We start from the raw sequence: 18551 nt of genomic DNA, 5'->3' as shown, positions 1-18551 counted from the left end.
CACATAACCCTTTTCAAGTTTTTCACAGAAAAAAAAGACCAGATAAGGCACAGACTGCAGAAGGGTGGAATAGAACGTTACGTTCTATGCATGTACAAGTCACGATTACGTGGTTGGAATGAAAAAAAATCATAATACATCTATGGTATTGTTCAGGGGCCGGGCAAAATGGGGAGGCGGGCCAATGCTTTAAATCCTTTGGGTCCTGACACAATTTTGGTGTTGATAATGTAGGGGTCAGGAGATTTCCAATTTTGTATTTTAACAGTTTTGACTTGAAATGATTAATGTGTACAATACAATATACTGCCGGTGGAATATTTCAGAGAATATAATTTAAAAAAAGAAATCCTGATTTAAAAATAAAATCCTGATATTGTATTAATATGAAATCATTCTTGAGACAAAATGGCAAAATGCATTTTAAGACAAGGTGGAAGATCAACCTTCATACAACAGGTTACTGCATTCACTGACACTATTTTAACATATACAACTATTTTGAGAGTGTGGCTATTACTTAAAACAATATTCCAAGAGTGACAGCAGAATATATGCAATTATTACAGTTAAAATGTTAAATTAGATTTTAGTACTCAACTCTCAATCAGTAATATGCCAAATGATAAAAGACACAGATCATGTTAATGATGTGTAATATACTGTCGATATTCTTCTTCTTCATTTCTGTTATTTAGGCCTGCTTTTAAATGTTTGAGGTGTTTTTTCTCATCTTATTCTCAATGCATGCATGCATTATATCACACAATACAGCCTTTATTAATGTCGGTGATTTATATTAGTTGGTATGAATGGTGTGATCAAATCAAACTAAATCCTATGTCAGTAAATCCATGAATAAGAATAATGGTATCCGAAGGATCTTTCTGGGTCCCATGCTAAAGAATGCAATTCACAATTATTTTTTTTACTCATCTCAGATAAAGTAAAATAAATAGACCCAACCAGCTATTTCATTGTATGACGGGTAATTTGACTAGGTTTTGCCCCAAACACACACATTCACCCCTGGGGACAACAACCATTCAAAACAGAGTGTGAGAGCCAGCTTCGGAGACACACCCATCTCCTATCAATGGAGGGAAAGGTGTCTCATTTAAATGCAGGGCCGCAACGTGTAGTTTAACAGTCGTCCTACCCGCTTGACTTGATTCCTGCTTTGACTCTATCCATGTCTCGGGCCTGCAGTTTGCTCAAAAAAAGACATTACAATGGAAAAGATGCAGACGGCTTGAATCGGACATGAGGAGCTGCTTTCATGAAGGGATTCCCACCAAGTAAGACGAATACTTTTCTGTATATTTCTGTCTTTTCCTCGTTGCCCAACTTGTCATTCTGCTTCTCTTCAACTTGAATGTTTTGCCACCCCCACACGTTTCCTCTTCTCATTTGCCCTGTGTTCCATCGTGCCTCTTTCCCATGTAATCAAACCGAATAGGCTCTTTCAGGTTTGCCCTCTGTTCCCAGAGTGAGCGTACAGTGGGGGCTGGACATGTGTGTTTTTAATTGCCCATCTGATAAAACTAGCTGTTTCCTGTGTACTCTGGGGGCAGACAGTGGGCTGTATTTTCAGAGGCTCCTCCTATTAGCATTTCAAAGAATGAGTAAATGCAACACACTGGCCTCAGACATTCTGTTTTCAAGTTCTGGGCAAATCTGTTGCAAAAAAAGGAGAAGGGGAAAAGGGTCTATTTAAAACTTTAATATCTGAATTTAAAACTCTAGGATGGACAAGGATGGTAGCAAACCCAAGACCTATGTGTCCACTTTCAAGCTCACCTTGAAGCCTCAAGTCGGGTCACCAGTGGTGAAGAAACGGGGAGAGAGTGACAGGAAACAGACGGGAAACAACGGTTCACCTGCAACAGGTTAAGTTCTATTCAATATAATTATTGTTGTGAACGAAATGGTTTTGTGTCGCAGCATGAGAGCAGAAAATCTTTCAAAACAGCCGCTTCCTACATTGTTGCAGCGAGTTTATATTTGAGCTGTTTTTCCCATCCGACAAAGAATCTAGGATAACGGAAAGATGCTAGATTGCTCAGCAAACCTGTGCAAGACTTCTTAACACCGTCACTGAAACCATCAGTACCACAAAAAAAAACAACTTTTTATGGTTACTGTGGTATTTGTTGTAGACTGCAGGCATTCTGAGCATCTGTAAACATAAATATACTGATGTTAGTGCACCCTTGTTGAACTTCCAACCCCCAAAAGTCACGTGCAAATACAAACAGTGGGAAAGGAATCTAAACATGATGTCACACTCTCACACTTATCTGTGTGTTTAAGTACACATACGCAATACGACTACATGACTTACAGTCAGTCTTTGTCTCAGGCTTGGACTGAAACACTTCAACAAAATGAATAAAAAGAAAAGATCGGGATCTTCAAAATACTTTTTTTCAGTATCTATGCATCATAGCTCTCACTGTGTATGAATAATTATGGGATTATGCTTCTATGCAAAAACATTTATCACCTCTAGAGTTCCGTGAAAAGTAGTTTTAATTCCATTAGTATTAAATGTTTGAAAAAGCTTTCTAAATCTGTTCACTATATCATATATATTCTTGATTTTTCTTGAATATTTCCTGCCTTCTTGAAAATGTCTTAGTAAATATTTTTTTTGGCTTATCGGGATTTATTTATTCCGATTTTTTAAATTTAATGGTTTTGAGTTTATCTCGGAATTATCTCCAGGTTATTTAAACTATGGTCAAGCTGTAAATCAGCAAAAACAAATATATAAACATTTAAAAGGCAATATCAAAGTTGAACAATGGCACTTTTACTCACACACCACTCACCACACACACACACACATGCACAAGCATGCACACGCGTGCACACACGCACACGCACACACATTACAGCATCATATAACTTAATTAGCAGTTTCACCCAAAATTATAGTGAAAAAAAATCTCTTTTTTTTATAAGTTACTTTATAGTAACCATGGTCCAGTTACTTTAGATTATCCACAAACCTAGTTGTGAACAGCCCAGCGTGGTAACCATATCCTCGACTGACTGAACTTTTCTTCTTGTTTACAAGAACTGACTGATCTCTGGATTATCTTTGAAAACTAAAAAAATGTTTATGTCTTCTGCCATGCATCATTATGGAATCAAAATACAAATAACTTAATTGTATGTGTAAGAATGCAATTAGCTCCAGGGTGGATATAAACACAATTAAACCAGTAACGCCTCAAACTAAATCGACAAGTAGAATAATGCAAAAGGGAAAATATTAAAAAGTATTAAACACTGCTCTATTCTAGTGAACTGGCCTGCACATCCTGATTCATCAGTCTTACAGGAATGTACAATATGCATCATTAAATTAGTCCGAAATCTTCCGATCCAGATGGTTTTTTCGGTCAGTGATGGAAGTGATGCAACTTTTCAGGTTGCCGTTACAGGAAGTCTGCCTCTCAGCAATTCCTGGCAACACAATGGTTAGTATCAAGTGAGGTACTTTCAATATGGTCCAGGAAATTATAAAAGAATACATTATGACGGTCAAATCAATCAAGTTTCAATGCTTTGTATTTGAATGTACTGATCAACTGAATATACCGGTGCTTGTCTATTGTTTTGCCTTGGAGGTGATAAAGGAAAAGCAGAAGCTGTGTGTGTGTTTCTACTCGTTTGCCGTATATAACCTTCTGTAATTTAGTGATCGGTTAGTGGTTGATCCATCATTTACAGCTTGAGTAACAGCTTAACTGCACGACAAGCAGACAGGGGTTGCAGAGAGAGGCCACTTTTGAGACCGAGATCTAACAAGAAAGGAGGCAGACGAGATGAGAGTAGGAAAAGTGTAAATTACCTTTTATCTTTTATTTATCTACATTAATTTTAGTATACCCTTTGGTTATTAATGCCAGGCAAATTTGGTTGCTCAAACACAAACATCGGCCGTCACCAGTATCTTATCTTAATCAAATGATATTGTCATTATCATGAAATGTCTCACATCCTAAAGTCAACCAAACTTAGCGGCTAAATTAATTGCAAATCATGAATGTGTATTTTTTTTTTTCTTTTTTTTTTCAAGAACCGATAGATCTGTCAACTTTCACACAATCAGCCAGCACACATTGTCAAAATATTTCTCGGCCTCTACTAATCATTATTTTATATTGCATGAAAAATTTGCCAGTCAGTATTGACTTATGCTTTTCGGCACAACAAGTAGCAGTTTGGGCTCTGATATGTTTCCCCAAAACACACTTTTACACAGGTCTAGTAAATATATTAAGCAGGATCCACTCACCACATCTTGCCGTGCAGCTGCGAAATCATGCATCCTTTTTGAACCTGCGACCAATCATGACTGCTCTGCTGTGATTGGTTGGATGATTTTTTATCTACCTATCAATGGGCAAACCTATAGATCCTCCTATTTCTCCAGGATCCACAGAAAACAGAGATCTTCAACGTCAAACGAAAGTGTCCACTGACAAAGGTGAGGAGGAATCCCGTGGTATCTGGACGCCCTTAAACTTCCAATCGTGTTGCATCAAATTAAAAATACAGATATACTTATTTTATTTTTAAAAGGACCCCCTGTGGAGTTTATAGAGCCACCGGAACAGGTGCAGGTTCAAGTAGGAGAGAAGGCCCGATTGCACTGTGGGTTCAGGAGCAGCTCTGCACCGGTGGCCAGCTGCTGGATTTACAACAGAGACAAGGTAGTTTCCGGATCCCGTTAAAATGATGTTGTCAAATAGGCCGGAGAATGATACGTCTCCGTGTTCCCACCTCCCAGGTGGTGGTGACCGGACCCAGGATGTCGGTCCAGAGCAATCAGTCACACAGCAGTTTGGAGATTTCACAGGCCGGTCCGGAGGACATCGGCTCCTACACTGTTATAGTTCAGAACAGGAGGGGTTCGGCTCAGCATACAGTCTCCCTTAGCGTCATAGGTAAGACTTACAGGTATTTCAATCTTTATCTTTTATTTTCTCAGCTGTCAAGTAAGAGAATGTATTTCCCTTCACGCACACTTTCAGATGAAGCTGCAGATCACCTTAATGGGGATGTCAAAAATACCAAAAATCCCTCTTTTTAAATTGTAATGTTAAAAAAAATGCAAGATGTGCAAAAGCCCACATGGAAAAATAGAATTACACTTTCGCTGCAAGAAATCAGTTTTTAGCATATGAGCCTAGAGTTTATCATAATTCATGGGATATGTAATTTGTGTGTGTCCACACATATACACATTGTAGATCCCTTTCAATGAATAGCTCTTCTGGCGTCACAGATAAAGCCCCAAAGAATTACTGCAAAACAGGTTATTCAATAAATACTTTTCAAGAAAATTCCTGGATTTACCTATTCCAGATATTAGGATTCTGTCTGAGCAGATGGTTGCAAATTGGATAAAGAAAACTAATCACAACACTCGTTTGCTGTTACTGACTTTCACTTCGACTGGCGAGTGAATGTTTTGGCTGAGGATAAAATCGTGTCTTGTTGAAGCTGGGCGAGACAAAGATGGCCCGATACCACAATTTAACATGTGAATCCTATAAAAATAAACCTTTTGAATGAAAAAAAGAAGTGTAGAAAGATACATGTTCAAGACATTGTGGGGAGAAAAGTAACTCCGTATAATGAGGGTGACATTTAAAATGATTTTTATGCAGTATGTATATATGATAATTGCAGATCGTCCAGACCCTCCAGCATCACAACCCGTGGTTTCCAAGCTCTCCGCTGAGTCCCTGGTTCTGTCCTGGACCGGGCCAAGCTATGACGGAGGCACGGCTATACTGGGATATATTTTGGAGGTCAAGCGAGAGGGTCTTGAAACGCCCGGCAGCTGGACCGAGGTCACGAGTAGCTGTATGAACACATCTTATCAGGTCTGCTCAGGCCTGGCACCTCAAGGACGGTACCGCTTCCGTGTCCGGGCCTACAACTCCGCAGGAACCAGCGAACCCAGCAAGGAGTCCGACCTTGTCAAGATGGAAAGTAAGCAATTTGTAGATTAATGTGATTTCTCTGTCATATTTAAACCATTTATTTTTTTGGAGCATTTTCTTTTCTGCCACCCGTCTCTTACCAGAGACTTGTCTTTTTTTTTTTTTTTTTTTCCAGCAAAAACTAAGGAAGTACCAGAGATGCACTTTACCGTGGACACCAAGCATCAAGCAAAAGACCACTACGACGTGCACGAAATGCTGGGAGTGTAAGCACAGATCCTTTAAAAATCATTCCTGTAATTCCACCGACAATGACCGAGCAATGTATCAGATAATTTTGATAGCAACCTGAGATTTATAAAGTGTCCTGCTGATATGATTTTTTGTTTTGTTTTTAAATCCCAGTGGGAAGTTTGGCAAAGTGTTCCGGATAACCCACAAAAAGACAGGCCATGAGTGTGCCGGGAAATTCTACCAAGCCAAGACCTCCGGTGAAAAGCTGGCGGCTCGGAAGGAGATCGAACTGATGAAATGTTTGCACCACCCAAAGCTGGTCCAGTGCCTGGCTGCCTATGACAGCCACTCAGAGATTGTGATGATCATGGACTAGTAAGTCATGTTAAATAAAAAAAAAAAAGAAAAAAAACCATATTAAATTATCCTATGTTTGACCCTTAAAATATGATATAAACAATTACTGTAATAATTGCAAATAATTTTTGCTCTTAGATTGATCGTTTTCATTTGTGAGGCCCTCAAGGCCTCAAGCATGTTCTTTATATTAATTTATTTATCTATCTTTCTAAAAATGTGAAAGTGAGAGACCTCACCTGTGCTGCAAATCTTTAAACCTACCATTCACTTGTTGTTCTCTACATTTGCAATATATTTTGAATTTAAAAGGTACATTAGCCTGCCTCGTTTTATCACGTATTTTCTTGCATTTATTTCATTTAAACTTTCTTTTCATTCGGTTTATTTGGCAAGGTACCTAAGGCAGAGACATTAATTCCACATGTAGGGAAGAGATGCTTTGTCAGATTTAGCTAAAGCTAACTGCAATCTGTTTGTCCACATTTTCTATTGAAACAGGCAATGAACAAATATTATGTTAAAGGCAACCCATGTGCACCCTGCACCCAAGACTGATATAGTTACAGGACTGTCTCAGAAAATTAGAATATTGTGATCAAGTTCTTTATCTTCTGTAATGCAATTACAAAAATGCCATACATTCTGGATTCATTACAAATCAACTGAAACATTGCAAGCCTTTTATTATTTTAATATTGCTGATTATGGCTTACATCTTAAGAAAACTCAAAAATCCTGTCTCAAAATATTTCAATATCATAATTTTTTTATTTTTTTTTAATTGCATTACAGAAGATAAAGAGCTTTATCACAATATTCTAATTTTCTGAGACAGTCCTGTATATTTTGTCAGTTACCTGCAGAGTTTATCTTAGAACTCTGCAAGAGTAAGGTAAAAAATGACAGATTATGTCGCTACATTTCGAAACCTATTAACAAAATTTAGTACCAGAGATTCACCGATGGTTATTTCTTCGTCATGGATCCGCATAACTATCTGTCTGTCCAGTATTGCCGGTGGGGAACTCTTTGAACGCATCCTGGATGACAACTTTGAGCACACAGAGCTGACCAGCGCTCGCTACATGCAGCAGATCCTTGAGGGCATGAATTATGTGCATAAGCAGAACATCGTCCATCTGGACCTCAAGCCAGAGAACATCGTCTGCGTGGACAACACAGGGACATGGATCAAAATCATCGACTTTGGCTTGGCAAGTAAACTGGGTGAGTTGCATCTCAGTTTGACTGAATCCTGGGAAAGTAATAATAAAATCTCCTGAGGAATATTAATGGAATATAAACAGCATGGAAATATCTCTCTATGAAAGACCTCAGATCAAAGATGGATATATCTCCAAATATCTAGAGACGTGAATAATATGCTCATTTGATTATAATGATTTTGATACTTTTTATGGAAAACAAAAACAATCTTTGCCGTGCAGCCAAACGGCTTGCAATTTCCGTGAATATTCTTTGCTGCTAAACTATGCATCTTGCTCACGCAGAGGTTCTTCTATAAGTTCCAGAGCCATGATAACAATATCAGATATTCATGATTTTAATATGCTAAATCAGTACATGGATTAGAACAATGCTATTCAAATGACATCCCCTTGCAGAGCTGAAGAACTCACTGTAAATTTGATTCAAAAATGCCGCAAAGACTTAAGAGATTATTCAGGCAGAAAATGTTTCTCTGCAGATGCCGTGGCTCCAGACTGGGTGGTCTATTTAGGACTGTTCTGTAAATAGGCTAATGCAAACAGACAAACCCCAGCATACACAGTGACGCGTTGAATATATGAGTGTGTTGTCGTGTTTCTCAGAGGATGATAAACCTCTCATGGTGATGCATGGAACGCCTGAGTTTGTAGCCCCCGAGGTGATCAACTATGAGCCCGTGGTCTTGCAGACGGACATGTGGAGCATTGGAGTCATCTGCTTCATTTTGTAAGTCAGACTGCGGCGTTTCTGTTAATGGAAAACAACCCCTGTAACTTATCCCAAAGCAAATCTTGCATAAACATCTCCTGTTAGCTCAATATGCCAGCTGTAAGTAAGCATTTTGGAAGTTGTGTAAAATAAATAGTATAGCCTGCCAATTTGCATGAGAGAATTGAAGAAATTCTTTTCAAAGTGGAGTTTGGCGCCACCTGCTGGCAATTTAATGTTACTGCGGGGTCAATCTTCCAGACATGCACATCACAATGTAGTGGCAGCAGGATATCAGGGCAGTGTTCTATTACATTTTTTTAATCAGAGGGGGAAGAAAGGGACAATGTTTATCTTGCGTGTTGACTGATCTTGTGTGTTTTAGGCTGAGTGGAGAATCCCCCTTTCAGGGAAACAGTGATGCAGAGACACTTGCTCTTGTGACAGCTGCCCGCTACCAGTTTGACCCCGAGAGTTTCGAGGACATCTCTGATCAAGCGAAGGACTTTATCAGCTCACTGCTCAAGAAAGACAAGAGGTCTGTTTTCCCTTTTTTCAAAAATTAAAAATGAAACGGTAACTCATTAAATTTTTTGGTGCTTTAAATGGTTTATATCAGCCATTGTGCTGACATTTTTTTGGCCGCTATTTCATATTCTTCTTCTTCTTAACAAACATTGTTCAGGCTATAATATTTACTAAATAAGGGATGAGATATTTTTGAAAATTTCTGTTAACTAGTAGAGATCTAGGATATATCGTGTCTGGTGCAGAGGACGGCAGATTTATCAATATTGATCAATATGAGCTCTAGAAATCCGGAATTCACTTAGCTGAAATGCTTTCTGTAATTAAATCTAGTCTCCGCTGTGCACGATCAGTTTGTCCCAAGTTGCTTCCAAAGAGTTACCATGAGTGATATTATTGACCCCATTTGCAAATGTCCAGAATAACCCTATTCTTTTTGATATTGTTGATAATTCCTTGAGGATCATTAGAGGATCCACAAAATTTTGGAGCCTCCTCTTCCCTATTCTGCTTTCCATATCCATTCGCTTGCTTTTTAGAAAGAGGATGACATGTGCCGAGGCCCTCGCCCACCCCTGGATGATCTCGTTCACCCCGCTGATCCGCAGACCGACCAAGTCCCTCAATAAGAAGAAGATGAGGCGCTTTTTGGCGAAGCGGAAGTGGAAGGTGACGGATCAGAAATTAGAAACCTCCCAGCTGTGCACTGACACATACTTTTCTGCTTATCAGTGCCGCCGACCTTTCGAATCAGTTGTTGATATGAAGCTCTGTTACGAGCGCAGTTAATCATCCAGTGCTATTTGTCCTTCAAACTTACAGAAAACCGGAAAGGCTGTTTTGGCCCTACAGCGGATCGCTAACCTCTCCAACAAACCAGACTCTCCTGGCAGGCCCTCAGAGGGTGAGACCGATAAAGAGACATACGGCAGATGGCTCACAGTTTCAGATTGTCACTTCGAGTTCCCCCTATTGCGATCACTAAAACCTTGTTCCCATTTTCTTCATCATCTAGCCTCTCAATTAGATCCAGGCTGGAGCCATCAGGCGGAGGAGGCTATCCAGCTGCTGGAGAAGCAGCTTCAGTGTGAGCCTCGCTTCGAGCAGCCCCTGCAGGATGCCACCCTTCCCAGTGGAGCTACTGCTCATCTCACATGTCATGTCACTGGTAAAATGACAGCATTGTGTTGCACTTCCTTGGACATGCTCCTATCACACTGCATAAAGCAAAATAATAATAACAAAAAAAAAATTATAGACTGGATTGACAGTGTTGAGTACTAGCATTAATATGATACATGATTGCAATTTTTTTTATTATTTATTTTATTTTTCAAACAATCCTATTCCTGAAAATAATAGATTTTACCATAACATACCACTAGAACATTAAAATGTAACCATACATATGCAAGAAAATACCTGGAAAGTACCAAGAAATGATTCACATATTATATAAAAATGATCTATATGTAATGTTTGATTAAATCTTTCACATAAATGTCAATGATGAATATATATATATACATAGATATATAGATATGTGCATTCATTTTGTCCAGGTTACCCACAACCGGAGGTGCAGTGGCTTCGGGATGAGAAGATGGTATTGGAGTCACCCAGAGCTACCTCAGCGCACCCTGAAGATGGACTGTGCTCTCTCGTTCTGACAGATTTAAAACCTTCAGACTCTGGGATTTACGCGTGCAGGGCCAGCAACACAGTGGGGGAGGCCAAATGTTCTGCTAAACTCACAGTGGAGAAGTAACTGAGGAGGAAAGAACTTTGCATCTTGGGATTTCCTTGATATAACAACTTGGGTACTGACTGCCTTGCAGCATGGACCTGAGCTGACCTTGGAACAATGACCTTGATTCACGGCTGCAAATTCACTAGTAAATGATCTCAAGGTTATAAGGTTGTGTTTGAATATATTCGAAGAGGAATCGATTGTCAATAATGCACTTGCTGAGGTTCAACTGCTCATTTAACACCGAAGCTTTTGTTACATCGTAGTTTGAGCACAAGATGGTCTGAAGAAATTTGTTAATTTTGCACATTTAAACATGGTTTACTGTATATGTTTTCATAGCAATCATGAATAAAGGCTTAATATTAAGAAATCACTTGATTTCTTAATTTTCCGTTAACTCCACCAAGTACCTTGGGATTTCAAGAATAATATCGTCATTGACACGGATATACTAGGAGTTCACACTTTTAATGATATTGATGCCTAACAATGTATTTTACTTTATTTTTTCAAGGGTATTTCCACTTTTACCCCACAAGCTTTCAGAACTTGATTTATCGTTTAAATTCTACTGCATTTAATTCAATGACCACTGTTTGCCTTTAACCGAGTTTCTTTTTGGTTAAGTGCGGTGGCCTCTTTAACCTTCAAGGTATTTATTACCTCACATTCAGTCTTGGACTAACAGCGATGCACTTTGGTAATATCTCGAGAGGTATGTAAACCCAACACCTTTGGATGACTGTGATTTCTGGAAAATAATCTACAGAGCCACAAAAAGTTAAACATATAATTTAATTCTGTGATTACACATTGGGAATCTTTCAGTATGATAAACCAAGTTTCCCTTGCTTTCCTAAGCTACATTCATATTACCATACATAGGACATTGGGGGTTCACAAACAAATTAGAATTCCCACTGGAGAGTGTTCTAAACAGTTCTTGGCGATTTGGTTCAAAGTATAGGTCGATGAGCTTTGCATAAACAAATATACAGCTCTACACTATTGAATGTATTTCTCCGGTTTCATCAAGGAACCTCTCATTGTATCATCCATCCTCCTTTGAAAGGGCATGTAGAATAAAACTTTAAAAATCTATGCGGGGTGGATCAGGCACTGAGTCTTGGTTGGAGAAGTGTCAGAGCTCGCTGGCTTGGCTGCAGTCAAAACAACCAATGTTCACTTCTTCCTAAGGCAGCATGTCTGTATGAGTTGAACCCCTGGGCCAGAAGCCTCGTGGCCGTGCTCACTGAGGGGATGTAATGAGCGCAGCGCATTCCTACTGTCCCTCCCTTCTCTGCTGGATTCTCTTCTGAAGTAAATTCCAGGCTTTCAGAACCTTTAACATCAAGAGACAAAACATCAGAGAATAGAAAATAAATACAAAATGATGCGTAGGCACGACATTCTCACGGGGGGCTGTGTGTCTGACCTGCTTCCGAGTGACCTCTGGTTCCCACAGTGTGCTCAGCACAACGTTGGCGTGCTCTACTTGTTTGGCATTGGGCCACTGGCTCTGCAGTCGTCGTTGCGCATCTTCCGGGGTAACACCGTCTCGCTCTGTTATCCTCAAAACTGCCTGATGGGGAGAGGGAAACAAAAAGTCTAAGATTAACGTAGTTTGCCTTTTTTTTTTTTTATAAATCATTGTGGTTTTTTTTTTTTTATAAATCATTGTGTAATTTCTGATTCTGGTGCCCTCTAGGGATCATATGCAGAATCGCTGGAAGACTAGCAGAGAAAACTTGTCACATTTCTGGAAGAAATCTCAACTACTGGTTTCAGCATGTATGGACACAAAAAAAAAGTGCAAATTTGCTGCATTATTACTTCACTTTGACTGCAACTCATAAGCATTATTGAATCATCACATCCTGAATGCTGATATCGAACAAGGTCCATAGCGGGCCATGAGTTTGTAGCGCACATTCCGTGCAAGTTTACCTCGTCGTCAGTGATTATGGTCACCCAGACCTCATGTACCATGTCCGTCCAGCCCGCCTCCAAAAGAACCGCTGCGTCAATCACACAAACCTCTTTACCTGTGAAACATGAAACATTTCCTATGGTTTTTGTTTTACCGGTCACTCAAATAAAAGATGAAAACACTATACTATTGTGATATTTTGCTCAGCAGGATTTCATCAATACAAGCCATCAAGGTAGTCTAAGGCAGTGTAACAGTGATATACATTTGTCAAACACCCCATCATACAATTTAACAGGAAAATGATTGAATGACATGTTATTTTTTTATCATTATTGCGTAATAATTTACAAAAGGAAGGATTTCCAAAATCAGACATGAAGTATAGATCTTATCAATTACATGAATGACTGTAAAAAAAAGTACCCTCTTCTCTGGCTTGGCTGATTCTCTTCTTCACCAGAAGTGCAATCTCAGGCCACACTATGTCTGTAAGTGCTTTCAGTGCCTCCTGCATGAAGAGCAGCATCTTGAGGAAACTCTTACGCCCGGGCTTAGTCATGACATTTATAAATAAGGGGATAGCAAATTATTTATATACACATAGTACCTGGTTTCCAAACACTTTTCTTCCTAATGCACGTCTGTTGATGCTTTCATCTTCATTTAGAATATCTGCAAGCGAGCAAAACAGCATGAGACTGAGAAGCCTACATAAACATGTCATGTAAATAATCTTTCGAGGGATGTGAAATCACATTAATAGGAAATTGTGGAAGAAAAAAAAAAAATAGCGCATGTTTCCTCATCATTTTCTCTTATTGAGCAAAAAGTGAGCTGGCATCTCATCAACTTTTATCAAAATCAAATCTGTGACATCTGAGGCACTACTGCTCTGGCCCTTTAGCTACAACAATGCCCTGATTATGTCAATCACTCTAGCATTCATATCCCAGAAAAAATGATTAACCTATACTTGATTATAGAGATGTAAAGGAAAAGTGAGATAGAACAAGATGATGGATGTAACATTTCTAATGGCAACCTCTGTGTCAAAACAATTTCTGGTCATGTTCTCAAGTCAAAGGGCCCCATTACCTGACCCAAATTCTTTGAGCACTCTGTGATAGGCTGCCACGCCTGGCTGGTACACCTCATGGCCCAGCTTGTCACAGTCGATCTGAACCGCGCCCAAGGCCTCCAGCTGCTTAGCGATGGAGCTCTTTCCGCTACCGCTGCCTCCTGTCAGACCCACCACGTATGGAAGAGGAGGAAGGTGGGATGTGTCCTGGCCCAGCAAAATACATTGAAAGATATTTCACAGGGTTAACACTTACAGCCATGGTATATGGTTCCAACAGATAAAGTGAAAGCGAGGAATAGACATCCGATGACATTATATATATTTGTAAGCTGATAGCACTGCATTCATATCGTGCCGGGAATCACCACAGGCCCCACAACAATATAATATTATCCCTATACACTGGTTAGTCTTAAAGGCTGCCGGACCTACTTTGGGTGGGAGAAGGAGGCTTCCCAGAAGACGAGAACGCAGACTAGAGGAGCTTATTTTTTCCTCCTCTGTTTCAGTGTGGTGGGCATCCTTGAGCAACTGGATCTCATGAAGAACAAGGGCTGGGAGACCCTGGGACATGAGGCAGAACACAAAACAGCACAGATATGATGATGTCAATATGCAGGGTGAGGTCAGCCGCATCAACAGCATCAACTGGACACGGGCACTAATTTAGGATAAAAAAAAACAACAACGCCATAACCCAGAAACATGGATATGTTAAAATATGACTGTATGACTATTATGAAGCTGAAAAAAAGGCTGAAATTTAGAGGACCTTACTTTGCTTTTGTTGTTTTGTTTTAATTATAACCTGAATGCATCTTGCAGTCATGAGTTTACTATATCAATACACCCCATGGCGTACATTCATTCACTCATTCATCGGTGTCACACAAGCCTCTGGTCAAATGTTGTTTTTTTGCACAGTGCACAGTGGTGTAAGGAGGCACTGTCACATTCTCAACTTACATTCTCAATGCGTTTCTTGTTGACAGCCTCGCCTCCTTTCCTGGTCTCCTCGCTAACCACGATGCATTGCAGTAGGGGGTCTATCACCGACACTCCTAAGGGGTCCTCAAGAGGGACAATCTCAACTTGTAGCGATGGCTTGACATCTCGCAGGAATTCCTGTAGTCTCTGGACTCGCAGGGGGTAGGGCTCGATGAGCTCTTTCAGCACTTTCTCTGTGGCCGGGCAAAAAACAGACACTGGGGCTACTGGCTTCTATCTGCATGCTTGCGCTGATCGTCAGAAATACGAATCCTAATAATACATCTCAAACATGTTTGGGTTTTACACTACCTGGGTCAAGTGGCATTAAATAAGAACGTTTTACGCTAAACTTACATTACCTCTGGCAAAACATGGCAATATTTAAGTCCACTTTAACTCAGATGGTGAAATGATCATTTGAAAATGATATCTGATAGAGCATCAGAGATATACCGTAATCTTCAAATATGTAATTCTAATAATTAGACATTAAGAATTGTGTGGAAAATTGTACTTTCCTGATCATTTTCCCTGTGTGCCTTACTTCCTATTTTTTAGGTATTTTCTGGACTATTACTCTTACTTGATACAATTATTTGTGGGAAATGTCTTGCTGATTTTGGGGTCATTTTTTGCCAAGTTACATGAATTTTCAAAATCAATTCATGATTTTTCATGTAACTTTTTGCAAATGTATTTTTGGGATATAATATACAAATATAATAAAATACAGATAGAAAAAACACACGTGTATTTACAAAATAAATTGAGGAAAAATTAAGGAAAATTAGCAAGGAAGGCCCACATTGGAAGAAAACCAGGCAAGGATTCATATTTAAATATAGGCATTAAAACATGTCTCAGCTTCACGAGTAAAAGATTATTTTTTTCTGAAATACATTATGCTGTCTGTAAATGCTATCTGTAAATGTCTGTAAATGTCTGTAAATGAAGAGGAGTAAGTTAAAAAAACACAGTGACAATTCTTAATAGTATTTATCTTCCCCAAGCAAAACAACATTCAAAAAAAAACAAATCACCAACTCACTTTTCAGCATTCCTTGGTCACAAACACCAATAAGGAACCTTCTGTGGGCAAGCAAGCATGAGATATTGAGCAGGGTCTTATGGGCGCTATGCAACCGGTCAAAGGTGCCTCCTACAACCACATCATTGTAGGTCTCCAAGGGTTTGATATTCTCCACAGGCTCTTTCAGGTCTTCCTCTTCTGGCTGCAGCTTGATTAGCTGTGGATGAAGCAGCACTGATGGGAGGCTGGGGCTGCAGGCATAGCAGTGGCCGGTGTATTTCTGCAGACATTGTGAGACCTGATGCGACTGCCCCGGGTCTTGCAGTGGAAAATCTGTCAGCAACACTTCTGGGGAGTGAGAAAGAGACTGCGGCGTCGGAAAGGGGCTGCCTGGAACCGTCCCACTGCAAACTGCAGATTGATTGTGCACGTTGGTCAGCAAAACGCGGACATCAAGGTGCCCGCACACGTCAGCCGCATTGCTGTAAAGGCGGGTGATGACAGTCGATAGATCCACGGCCGGTGGGATAAAAACTGGCCGAGGCTGGCTTCCACTTCCCAGGTTCAACCCGGGGTGGAGGTGCACGTACAGGGTGCGCTCGACGAGCTGGGCGGCTGAGCTGAGCACTGGGGCAATACGCAGAGGGAGCGTGTGGAGAGGGGATGTCAGTACAAGGATGCCTGTGCTGAACATGGACATGTTCCCAACCTGATGGAAGTCTTGACAGCTTCAGAAGTCACCTTTCAGAAGTGGGTAAACATCGAAGGAGTCAGGAGAAAACGAGGAGCCCAAGTTGTAAAGCTCAATGACAACAACTGCTGAGATAATGACATCTGTCAATAACATGAGGGTGTAAATACATCAGTATCCATCCATAAATTGATAATAAATATAGATAATATAGATAATAAATACAGATAACAAATGATAAAATGTATTAATTCAATGTGAAACATGAATACATAAAGCAAAAAGTGTCTGTGTCTTGTGCTGAAGACAAAGTCTTTCTTTTTTGTTCTTTTCTACTAGAAAATAGAATATTTGATCTGATGTTATCTATTTAGATGGTAGATTGGTTTCCCCTTATCTGCCCAATTCAATCAAATAATGATTTGAAATCTTTGCAGAAATAATCTAACATTTACAGAATATTTGCACGTTTATGAAAACTCCTATGCAGTGGTTATGTTTTAACATTACACAGTGACAGATGTATGACATGTTGCCATGTTCTGAGCGTTTTCTTTTTCGACTCATGAAAACAATCCCCAGTAACAGAGAGCGATTGTCCCATACCTTTCACAAAAATGGAAAGTGGTCCGCAACTAAGGGGGCCTCAGGGCGTTTGATTCTGATCAAATAAAAACAAACACTTCTGTAACTCAAATATTTAACATTTCTAATTAATGCATCACTGCGATGCAAATACGTCATCTGTTTACAATTCAAATATCTAATTTTGAAATCCATCAATAGCCTCTACCGGACAACTCTTGACAACAGGGTTTGTTGTGTTGTCTATTCAGTAACACACACTTCAGTTCGCAGTTGGGACTTGTCTACACTCTAATCACATTACCGACTGTTGCATTACTACCTGGGCTGCTCCACATTACCAATGTGGTTAATAAGAAGCCTCACAGTCTACATTTGCGGAGTGAGACACTACTCTAAGCTTCAATACATAAAACTCCACTCTGCTTTCTGTATCATATTCCAAGATAATGCAGGACTGTCTCAGAAAATTAGAATATTGGGATAAGGTTCTTTATCTTCTGTAATGCAATTTAAAAAACAAAAATTACTTTATCATGATATTGAAATATTTTGAGACAGGATTTTTGAGTTTTCTTAAGATGTAAGCCATAATCTGCAATATTAAAATAATAAAGGCCTTGTAATATTTCAGTTGATTTGTAATGAATCCAGAATGTATGACATTTTTGTTTTTGTAATTGCATTACAGAAGATAAAGAACATTATCACAATATTCTAATTTTCTGAGACAGACCTGTACTCCTCCTCCAACAACAACCACTACTACTACTACCACTATTTATGTTGCTTTAAAACACCGATTACACTCGTCTATTTACCTATTAAGGCGATTTGAGAAATCGAGCAATAAATTAAGCGCGTCTTAGAAGGCATTTAAAAGACGTTTGGTTGTCATATTCGACCATAGATTTGAGGAAGCAAGCGTGAGCAGACATACACTCATACTGCATACCTGCACATAAAAAACGTACAGCTAGCTAGTCGCAGTTAGCATTAAAGCCACTTTGCAAATGTCGAGTAAAGACGTTTACAATTCATTTAAGATTACAAACGGAGTAGGTGAACGTTAGCTAGGAATGCACTCAAGCTTTTAACACGGAAATACAAGTGATACAAGTGAAATAAAGTGCGAAGTGGGACGGTGAAAAAAAAGCGAAAACAAAACAACCCAATGTTGACAATCTGGAAGGTATAAATGCTCGCTATTTATCGCGAATTTACCTGTGTTGAGCAAACCTTAAATTGCTGAGAGGAACATCTGGGTCGCTAAGTATATCAGTTGATCCGCCAACATGTCGACAAAAGTCTTGTTCCACAGCAACTTTAAGAAGCAACTGCCTTCCAATTGAATGCAAACCAACCCGAACAGACCAGGAAGTCACTCAGTAAGTCACGGAGGATGAGTCGTCACGTGACTATCCACACACGTCTTGATTGGTCACAAATTCGTCTTGAAAAG

The 18551-nt window shown here is 39.6% G+C and overlaps 2 protein-coding genes across 4 annotated transcripts; one reads left to right on the top strand and one right to left on the bottom strand.

Annotated features, from left to right (window-relative positions):
* The first annotated feature begins 1191 nt into the window (after positions 1–1191).
* LOC147215166 (myosin light chain kinase, smooth muscle-like) lies at positions 1192–11149 on the top strand. 2 transcript variants are annotated; one of them, XM_086139562.1, is made up of 15 exons: positions 1192–1298; positions 1747–1889; positions 4448–4501; positions 4597–4727; positions 4805–4961; positions 5710–6015; positions 6142–6232; positions 6372–6575; positions 7570–7787; positions 8393–8516; positions 8884–9036; positions 9566–9695; positions 9849–9930; positions 10042–10194; positions 10589–11149. In XM_086139562.1, exons 1-15 carry the CDS (start codon positions 1264–1266, stop codon positions 10792–10794), a joined length of 2187 nt encoding a protein of 728 aa, XP_085995688.1. In that variant the 5' UTR covers positions 1192–1263; the 3' UTR covers positions 10795–11149. The 2 variants fall into 2 exon arrangements, with proteins under 2 accessions (XP_085995688.1, XP_085995687.1); XM_086139561.1 differs by having other exon boundaries at positions 4430–4501.
* A 406-nt stretch (positions 11150–11555) lies between these two features.
* Positions 11556–18459, bottom strand: coasy (CoA synthase). Of its 2 annotated transcripts, none has more exons than XM_086139563.1 (10): positions 18314–18459; positions 15832–16554; positions 14760–14974; positions 14226–14357; positions 13808–13997; positions 13320–13384; positions 13136–13220; positions 12727–12824; positions 12215–12361; positions 11556–12121 (listed from the first exon to the last, which is right to left on the bottom strand). In XM_086139563.1, the coding sequence occupies exons 2-10, from the start codon at positions 16511–16513 to the stop codon at positions 12062–12064; spliced, it is 1674 nt and encodes a 557-aa protein (XP_085995689.1). In that variant the 5' UTR covers positions 16514–16554; positions 18314–18459; the 3' UTR covers positions 11556–12061. The 2 variants fall into 2 exon arrangements, with proteins under 2 accessions (XP_085995689.1, XP_085995690.1); XM_086139564.1 differs by having other exon boundaries at positions 18329–18448.
* Between the last annotated feature and the right edge of the window lie 92 nt (positions 18460–18551).

The sequence above is a fragment of the Fistularia commersonii genome, chromosome 32 (assembly GCF_037954325.1).
Source record: "Fistularia commersonii isolate RoL2024-O1a breed Wild chromosome 32, RoL_Fcom_v1.0, whole genome shotgun sequence".
NCBI classification, from domain to species: Eukaryota; Metazoa; Chordata; class Actinopteri; order Syngnathiformes; family Fistulariidae; genus Fistularia; species Fistularia commersonii.
Note: the sequence above shows the minus strand (reverse complement) of the source record. Positions and strands in the feature narration are given on the sequence as shown.